General features: G+C 44.0%; 2 protein-coding genes across 4 annotated transcripts; one reads left to right on the top strand and one right to left on the bottom strand.

Annotated features, from left to right (window-relative positions):
- Positions 1–287: 287 nt before the first annotated feature.
- Positions 288–6145, top strand: LOC115750531 (probable phosphoribosylformylglycinamidine synthase, chloroplastic/mitochondrial). 3 transcript variants are annotated; one of them, XM_048272811.1, is made up of 6 exons: positions 288–342; positions 454–505; positions 678–4878; positions 5035–5105; positions 5205–5355; positions 5812–6145. In XM_048272811.1, the coding sequence occupies exons 2-4, from the start codon at positions 464–466 to the stop codon at positions 5043–5045; spliced, it is 4254 nt and encodes a 1417-aa protein (XP_048128768.1). In that variant the 5' UTR covers positions 288–342; positions 454–463; the 3' UTR covers positions 5046–5105; positions 5205–5355; positions 5812–6145. The 3 variants fall into 3 exon arrangements, with proteins under 3 accessions (XP_048128768.1, XP_048128769.1, XP_030543819.1); XM_048272812.1 differs by lacking the exon at positions 5205–5355; XM_030687959.2 differs by lacking the exon at positions 5812–6145 and having other exon boundaries at positions 5205–5542.
- Positions 6146–6984: 839 nt separating this feature from the next.
- On the bottom strand, positions 6985–9260 carry LOC115750533 (NAD(P)H-quinone oxidoreductase subunit O, chloroplastic). The gene is made up of 6 exons (XM_030687963.2): positions 8902–9260; positions 8740–8795; positions 8412–8477; positions 8261–8302; positions 7735–7794; positions 6985–7195 (listed from the first exon to the last, which is right to left on the bottom strand). The coding sequence occupies exons 1-6, from the start codon at positions 9155–9157 to the stop codon at positions 7166–7168; spliced, it is 510 nt and encodes a 169-aa protein (XP_030543823.1). The 5' UTR covers positions 9158–9260; the 3' UTR covers positions 6985–7165.

Below are 9260 nucleotides of genomic sequence, written 5' to 3'. Positions count from 1 at the left end.
GATTTTGAAAGCAAAAAAAAAAAAAAAAATTTGTGTACTCCTAAAATCTAAGTGGAATAAAGAAACCCTAAGTCCATTATTAATCTATATTCTTCTCCTTCTCCTTCTCTCTTTCCTCAAACGGAGCCCCGCTAGTGCTTCCCCACTCGCAGTACCGTTTGTCGCTTCGTCGACCGTTGACCGTCCGCCGCCTCTCGAGACTCGCTCCCTGGGCTGCCTCCGTAGCACGGCGGCTAACCCGACGCTTGCCGAGCAGCGACGCCGCACGTGCGCTACCCGTGTTTTAGCCAGCATCCTTCTGTTTCTGTTTCTTCCTTTCTCGGCCTCTGTAGTGTGAATCGGTTCGCCTCTCTCCGTCTTTCGTTTTTGCTAAAAAACACTTGCTTGAGCCTCTTTCAGTAGTTTTTTTTTTTTTTTTGTGGGGGGCCTCGCTGAATTGCCTTCGTTGAACAGGTCTCGGGGAATGGCGTGTGCTGGAGAAATCACAGCTGCCGAGTTCTTGAAGGTGTGTTAAATCACCATCGTCCCGAAAAAGATTGTATTGTTGTGTTATGATTTTTGCGAGTTTTGGTTGGATTTTGCTCATAATTGGAATGCTTTAGCTTGACTATTTTTAGATGATTCCTTCTTTTGCTTGTTTTATGCTCAAGTATGGGTTCGATAAATCTTTGACGCAGGGCACCAGTAGGCAGACTTTGTTTTTGCAGAGAAATGCACAAAGACGACGGACCCATTTGCTTTGGGGTACGCTTCAAAGACAGAATTTAGCGGGGTGGGCGAATAACGGTAGGAGGATTTCTTTGAGATGCCGTGCTCAAGCGAAGCCTAAAGCTGTGGTTTCCGAGGGTGTGGGCAGTGCTGTTGAAGAAGAATCAGCTTTAAGCGAAAAACCCGCCAAAGAAGTCATACATTTTTTCCGCGTTCCATTGATTCAAGAGAATGCAACTTCAGAACTCCTCAAATCAGTTCAGACCAAAGTGTCCAATCAGATTGTTGGCTTGAAGACGGAGCAGTGTTTTAACATCGGGCTTGATTCGAGGCTTTCTAGCGAAAAACTTTCGGTTCTCAAGTGGCTCCTTCAAGAAACGTACGAGCCGGAGAATTTGGGGACTGAGAGCTTTCTTGAGAAGAAGAGGCAAGAAGGCTTAATTACGGCTGTAGTTGAGGTTGGGCCAAGATTATCATTTACGACAGCTTGGTCTGCTAATGCAGTATCCATTTGTCGTGCTTGTGGGTTGAGTGAAGTGACAAGATTGGAGAGATCGCGAAGATACTTGTTGTACAGTAAGGTTCCTTTGCAGGATCATCACATTTATGAGTTTGCCCAAATGGTTCATGATCGGATGACGGAGTGCGTTTATGCCCAGAGGCTGACATCTTTTGAGACCAGTGTGGTGCCTGAGGAAGTGCGTTATATACCTGTCATGGAGAGGGGTCGAAAGGCTTTGGAGGAGATCAATGAGCAAATGGGCTTGGCTTTTGATGAGCAAGACTTGCAATATTACACTAGGTTGTTTCGAGAGGATATTAAGCGTGATCCAACGACTGTGGAGTTATTCGATATCGCACAGTCGAACAGCGAACATAGCAGGCACTGGTTCTTCACTGGGAAGATGGTCATCGATGGACAGTCCATGAATAGAACTCTGATGCAGATTGTGAAGAGCACTTTGCAGGCCAATCCAAATAATTCCGTCATTGGGTTCAAGGACAACTCAAGCGCAATCAAGGGCTTCCCTGTAAACCAGTTGCGACCTGTTCAGCCGGGTTCAACATGTCCATTGAATGAAACAAGTCGGGAACTGGACATCTTGTTTACAGCTGAGACCCATAACTTCCCATGTGCAGTTGCACCTTACCCTGGTGCAGAGACAGGAGCTGGTGGCCGAATCAGGGACACCCATGCCACTGGGAGGGGGTCTTTTGTCACTGCAGGTACAACCGGTTACACTAGTGGAAACTTAAACCAGGAGGGGTCTTATGCTCCTTGGGAGAATCTGTCCTTCTCATATCCATCGAATTTGGCTTCACCTCTGCAGATCCTCATTGACGCTAGCAATGGTGCCTCAGATTATGGGAACAAATTTGGGGAGCCACTGATTCAGGGGTTCACCAGGACTTTTGGCATGAGACTTCCCAGTGGGGAGAGGCGTGAGTGGTTGAAGCCTATAATGTTCAGTGGAGGCATTGGACAGATTGACCACAGTCATATATTAAAAGGGGAGCCTGACATAGGAATGTTGGTTGTAAAGATTGGAGGGCCCGCTTATCGAATTGGAATGGGAGGCGGGGCAGCATCGAGCATGGTTAGCGGGCAAAATGATGCTGAGCTCGATTTTAACGCTGTTCAGCGTGGAGATGCTGAGATGGCTCAGAAGTTATATCGTGTTGTTCGTGCGTGTATCGAAATGGGGGAGAAGAACCCTATCATCAGCATTCATGATCAGGGAGCAGGTGGAAACTGTAACGTCGTCAAGGAGATTATATACCCAAAAGGTGCTGAGATCGATATTAGAGCTATTGTAGTAGGCGACCACACCATGTCTGTTCTGGAGATTTGGGGTGCAGAATATCAGGAGCAAGATGCAATCTTGGTGGAGCCTGAAAGCCGTGAACTATTGCAATCGATATGTGAAAGGGAGAGGGTTTCCATGGCCGTCATAGGAAGTATAAATGGTCAAGGACGAGTTGTTTTGGTTGATAGTCAGCTTACCAAAAAATCCAAAGAAAGTGGACTCCCACCTGCTCCTCCTGCCGTGGATCTCGAGCTTGAGAAAGTGCTTGGCGACATGCCCCAAAAATGCTTTGAGTTCCAGCGTGTGGTCCATCCACTAGAGCCGCTTGATATTGCTCCTGGAATCACAGTGATGGATTCTCTGAAGAGGGTACTGAGACTTCCATCTGTTGGTTCGAAACGGTTCTTGACAACTAAGGCGGATCGTTGTGTGACAGGTCTGGTGGCACAGCAACAGACTGTGGGCCCCTTGCAGATCACACTAGCAGATGTTGCTGTTATTGCTCAGACGTATAACAACCTGACAGGAGGTGCATGTGCCATAGGAGAGCAGCCGATCAAAGGTCTTTTGGACCCAAAAGCGATGGCTCGGTTGGCCGTTGGAGAAGCACTCACAAACCTAGTTTGGGCCAAAGTTACTTCTCTTTCTGATGTCAAGGCTAGCGGCAACTGGATGTACGCTGCCAAGCTTGACGGGGAAGGGGCAGCCATGTATGATGCTGCGACAGCTCTTTCTGAAGCAATGATAGAGCTTGGGATTGCTATTGATGGCGGAAAGGACAGTTTGTCCATGGCAGCCCACGCCGCAGGGGAGGTGGTCAAGGCCCCTGGAAATCTTGTGATCAGTGTCTATGTCACATGCCCTGACATCACCAAAACAGTGACGCCAGATCTCAAACTGGGCGATGATGGTTTCCTGCTTCACATCGATTTGGCAGAGGGGAAACGAAGGTTAGGTGGATCTGCTCTGGCGCAGGTTTTTGACCAAATTGGGGATGAGTGTCCTGATCTCGACGATGTTTCTTACCTTAAGAGGGTATTTGACGGAGTTCAGAATCTCATTGATGATGAAATGATATCGGCCGGTCATGATATTAGCGATGGAGGGCTCTTGGTTTCAGTTCTCGAGATGGCATTTGCAGGTAACTGTGGCTTTATCCTAAGTCTGGATTCTCGTGGAAATAGCCTATTCCAAACGCTATTTGCGGAAGAGCTTGGACTTATCCTCGAGGTCAGCAAGAAGAACTTGGATATTGTGTTGGGAAAGCTCTCTGAGGTGGGTGTTTCTTCTCAGATCATTGGCCGAGTTACTTCTACTCCCGTGATAGATTTGAAGGTTGATGGGGTAACGCACCTGAATGAGGACACTGCTCTCCTTCGAGACTTGTGGGAAGAAACCAGCTTTAATATTGAGAAACTCCAAAGGTTGGCTTCATGCGTAGATCAAGAGAAGGAAGGATTGAAGTCCAGGCACGAACCTTCTTGGAATTTGTCCTTCATTCCTTCGTTCACTGATCAAAAGTACATAACTGCCTCTTTGAAGCCCAAAGTAGCTGTTATTCGAGAAGAAGGCAGCAATGGAGACCGAGAAATGTCTGCTGCATTTTATGCTGCTGGGTTTGAACCGTGGGATGTTGCAATGTCGGACCTTCTTAATGGATCTGTCTCTCTGAATGAATTTCGTGGAATAGTCTTCGTTGGAGGGTTCAGCTATGCTGATGTGCTCGATTCAGCCAAAGGTTGGTCAGCTTCTATACGATTCAACGAACCTCTTCTCGCTCAGTTTCAGGAGTTCTACAGGCGGCCTGATACATTCAGTCTCGGTGTCTGCAATGGATGTCAACTCATGGCCCTGCTGGGATGGGTTCCAGGTCCCCAGGTTGGGGGAGTTCTTGGAGCTGGTGGGGACCCATCACAGCCACGGTTCATCCATAATGAGTCTGGCCGTTTTGAGTGTCGTTTCTCTAGTGTAACAATAAAGGATTCACCTGCCATGATGTTCAAAGGAATGGAGGGTAGTACGCTGGGCATATGGACTGCTCATGGCGAGGGAAGGGCGTATTTCCCAGATGATGGTGTCCTTGATCGTGTGCTGCATTCACATCTGGTGCCGCTGAGATACTGTGATGATGACGGAAATCCAACTGAAGCCTATCCTTTCAATGTGAATGGCTCTCCTTTAGGAGTGGCTGCTATATGTTCTCCTGATGGAAGACATCTAGCTATGATGCCTCATCCCGAGCGTTGCTTTTTGATGTGGCAATTCCCCTGGTACCCAAAGCATTGGGATGTGGAGAAGAAAGGACCTAGCCCATGGTTGCGTATGTTCCAGAATGCAAGAGCATGGTGCCTCGAGACAACTGGTATATCCAACCGTTGCCTTCTCGCGGTCTTTAACTTTTTAAGTGCTTGAATTTATTTTCTCCCCCACTGTACACAGTATTCTGTTTTTAACTGGACCATTAATGGTGCACTCCCTTTTAGTTGCTCATTCATCGATCTGCTGGTTCTCTTTGCAGGCAAAGCTTAAAATTGCTGTCCAATTGCAAGATTTGTTAGATACCACCGGAGCACCAGTCCCTTGTTCTAGGTATCAGTCATTGTGATTCTAATATCGCCCTTTGCCATGAGTTTCTTATATCGCATTCGATTGTTTTTCTGAACTGACTGGTGTATCTACGTTCTTCAGACCTGGCCATGGGAATGATAGCGACGCAGAAGAATGGAGCGTGCAGAAAACTGTTACGGTTAAGGCGGTGTTGGAGGAGGTGTCTCAGTTTATGGTGTTATGTAGGAGCTGTGATACTCAAATACTTTTTCTTAGTTGACAATACTCAGAGGTGAATTCACCTTTAGATCTTGCATACTTAGGAGCTTTTGTTATTGTAAGTGATGGTTGATGGCCCCATCTTATTGAGCATTAACCCTGCAGTTCTTGTGTACTTTTTCCTGCAACTGTTCTCTTCTCTCTTGACAAACTCCATTGCATATGCTAAATGGGTTTTCGCCGTGTGCTTTCATGATAAATTATTCTCTTAACAACAATTACCCTGCAGTTGTTGTGTATATTTTCCAAAGGCATGAAACAGAGAAATCCTTACTATGATGAGAATTTGGAGATTGTTGAATGTGGAATGACACGGTCATCTTTTATTTGCTGATCATAATTTTCCGTCTTTCTCCGTTCACGACGGAACGAACTTGGTGTGATTGAACAATGCCGAAACCTTTTTCTGCTTCATGCCTCAGATCAAAGGGTTAATTCTGCCGAGATTTGCGTTCTGTTGCTCCTGCAGTGTTTCGACCACGATCGCCACAATTTTGAGTGTAGAAAGCCAGGAATCTAAATTCTCTCTGTGGTGAGAAGTGTCGCTAATCATAATGACAACGCGAAGCTTTACGATGCGGTTGCGCAAACAAGAATTTTGCACGCGAATTCAGAACGAGAAGTCGCAGGCCGCCATCCATTTCAGATTGAAGTAACTAACCGATACAGGATGAATCGATGAGGACTTGAAGTAACCAACCGACCACCATTATCTATGTACTATGAATCTCATCCTCTTTGTCGCCATGTACTTGTATGCATCTCCCTTTTTATTGATCAAACAACGCGACGTATCACTATCACGCGCCATTGTGACTAATAATTTCGTCTCGGAAAGTTACGTGAATGTTCTTGAAATAGACTCAAGGTACAGATAGCTCCAGAAACAGAGTTGCTAGACTGAGCCTCTACCGGTGCAAGATTTAAGAATTTGCTAAACAGAGAAAGGGTGTCCATTTGTCCGACTGATTTTTCATGTAGGAGACTCATACACTACCTGGGGGAAGAATTACCAAAAAAATCATAAATTTATTGTAATTGTATTAATTCAGTCCTTTTTTTTTTTTTGGCCAACTTAAGTCTTAAATCTTTTGCATTTGTGCCAATTCAATCCATCTAGTCAATTTTAGCAAGCCGGCGTTGATGTGGACTTTTTTAAATAATACTTTAATAATGTTTGAATGTTTTGTAAATTTTTTTAAATGCAAAAGCTTTTAGCACTGAATTGGCAATAAAAAAAAATTTAGCAAAAAAAAAATTAGTACTGAATTGACACAATTGTAATAAGTTTAGAACATTTTTGATAATTTTTTCCTCTGACGGGCTAGCGCGCCCACTATGCTCAAACTAATGGAGAGTTGTGCGTGTTTGTAACTCTATTCAGTCTTCACAATGTTACTATCGGGGGACAAATAGGCCACTGATGTATCCAGGAAACGCGGGAGTTTCTTCCGCCGTTAAGCATTTCTCTTCCTCTTGTAAATCCTTTGCCCCCAAAAGACATAGAAAACCAAGAGAAGGATTTCAATAGGATGTCTTGCATCCAAATGTTCCACCCTCATGAACTTACCACATCACACTATTTTTCTATGAAGAATTTGTGTAACAGATCTCATCTGCCATGGGGAGATTAGTGACAGAATCAGAGGAGTTGAATTTGAATTGGAATTAGAATATTGTCAAAACGGATCTTGACATGGTTACAGTACACAAACTATCGGGAAGAGGAAGATTTAACATAGTTGTCCCACTATGGCATAGCTTCAATTATGACATGATCTATGTTTACAAGTATATAGATCTGCAATCATGCACCTGGAATGTCACAATCTCTCATAGTCGAGTTTTTCCGACTGCAAGAAATATGAACCTGAGTTAGGTGTCACAAATGGTTGAGCAAAATATTGATGAAATAAGAACTTCAAGCTTTCAGTGCCAATCTAGTAGTTGAAGATCAAATCTCAAAGTTTTCTGATATTTGGGTCAGGGTTTAGTCTTGAGCAGCAATGGACTATATTGAGGTAGGCTGGAGAAGCATTCAGCCACAATCAGCTGAACTGTTACTATAAGCGCCTTGTGTACTTGCCACAAGATCAAAACTTACAGTATGCCGGAACAGGCTAGTTAGAATAATAAATTCATTCAAGCTCCTGAAGCAAGATTAAGCTAGTTTTAGCAGCATGAGCCGAGTCAAAACTCTTCTTTGTTTTTGTTTTCCTCTTCTCTTCAGCCCGAATAGATAAGCCAAACATGAATGTGGGCAATGCTGTCCAGATTGGACTCAATTAAGAATAGAGTAAAATAGCGATATATTTAAGACAACCGAAGTGCAAAATACAAGGTAGTATTTATTGAATTCTACAATTAACGAATAGCTGTTAGGACAGGGTACCTTGATTAACATGTCAGTTGGAAGCCACGCTGGTGCAGTAGGAATACCTACCCATGCAATCTGTGAAAATGCATCATATCAAATATCATTGTTTACCGTAAGTAACCGGTGTAACAGCTGAGTTAAAGGACACTGCCCTAGTTTTGCTTCAAAATCTCTTGGAGATACAAACAAGCTGAGGACATAAGATTAATGTTTATGGTATATCCAGAAGCTAGTTGATGTCAAAATATAATATTTCCTGGTTTCTGGTGGCTCAAAATGAATAACAGTAAAGTAGGAATCTCAAAGCTGCAGTGACATTTAACCAATCTTTTGCCAAATTTGATGTTACTTGGTGCTCATACTATTTATTCAAAATTTGTATAAAAAAAAAATCCCCGTTACTCGTCCCGAGTTCAAAATGCTTTTGAACTTACAGGGGAAAGTAAACTTACATGGGAAAAACAGAGGCAAACTTCAACTGGAACTCCAGTAACAAAAGTTATTGAATTGACAAAACCGACATGGTCAAGTACAAACTTACAAGTGCATATTCTCCAGTCTCAAAGATCCGTATATCCAAGACCTATGATTGTTCAAGCAATCAGAAATGCTAATAGTTAGACGAAAGCACTAGATTATGGGGACAATTTCCAATTCAATTGATTGAATTCCGCAAGAAAGAAACAACCTACCTCGCCACGATCCTCATATATATAGTCCAAACCTTTATAATAAGGCGGATGCCCGACTGATAGATACTGAAAAGGAACATCCATATGTCAGCATAGTCAATTACCCCAAACAATCAAATTATTAAATCTTTCAAGGAAATCGAGAGGGCACATAGAAGAATTAACAATCTGGTAAGTTAGAGCTCCTTTCTAAAAGCAAGCGATCTTCTTTTCGCACAAATTCATACACAGTTGGGACTCATGGATACACATTCTTTGATGAAAACAAACAAAACACAAGAACCCATTTACCCATTAAAAGGAAATGGAAAGAAAGAATTGCTCTCACATTGATACTGTTGAGGTACTTCTCCTTATCCACCCTCACGATCTGGCCCTTCTTCACTGAGACAAAACAGCAAACACCACACAATCAGTCAGTCAACTCTGTTCCCTCATCCTTCAATTCATACCAACCCAAAAGTGAGATTGACCCGGAGGGGAACCTCACTGGAGTAAACTGGCTTCTTGGGCCGTTTTGGAGCCACGGTCGAAGGCTGAGCGTTAGCATTCGAGGAGTCTTCGGTCTTCGCCTGCGCGGGCTTCTCCTTATCCTGTTCGGACGCAGCAGCAGAAGCTTTCGTCTTCACCGCCAACGCCCTAATGGATGGCGAATGAAGAAGAGGGTGGTTTCTGGGAATGGGTTGAGGGTGTGGAGGAGAGACGCAAGAGAAAGTGTTGTGCGAGAAGACGGCGGAGAAAGCCATGAGAGAAGATTCCAATGGCAGGAGAGACTACTCTGTTCTTGAAGCAGTTTTTGGCTTTGGGTCCTGTGAAGCAGAGACAGAGAGTGAGAAGTGGAAGATAAGA

Source organism: Rhodamnia argentea, chromosome 11 (genome assembly GCF_020921035.1).
Source record: "Rhodamnia argentea isolate NSW1041297 chromosome 11, ASM2092103v1, whole genome shotgun sequence".
Lineage (NCBI taxonomy): Eukaryota > Viridiplantae > Streptophyta > Magnoliopsida > Myrtales > Myrtaceae > Rhodamnia > Rhodamnia argentea.
The sequence above is the reverse complement of the archived record's forward strand: the minus strand, read 5'-3'. Positions and strand labels throughout refer to the sequence as shown.

Coding starts and splice junctions, on each gene's coding strand:
- LOC115750531 (XM_048272812.1), top strand. CDS start 464: ATGGCGTGTGCTGGAGAAATCACAGCTGCCGAGTTCTTGAAG. Junction 506..677: donor CAGCTGCCGAGTTCTTGAAG/GTGTGTTAAATC, acceptor TCTTTGACGCAG/GGCACCAGTAGGCAGACTTT.
- LOC115750533 (XM_030687963.2), bottom strand. CDS start 9,157: ATGGCTTTCTCCGCCGTCTTCTCGCACAACACTTTCTCTTGCGTCTCT. Junction 8,478..8,739: donor AGTACCTCAACAGTATCAAT/GTGAGAGCAATT, acceptor GTTCCTTTTCAG/TATCTATCAGTCGGGCATCC. Junction 8,303..8,411: donor TATATGAGGATCGTGGCGAG/GTAGGTTGTTTC, acceptor GAACAATCATAG/GTCTTGGATATACGGATCTT.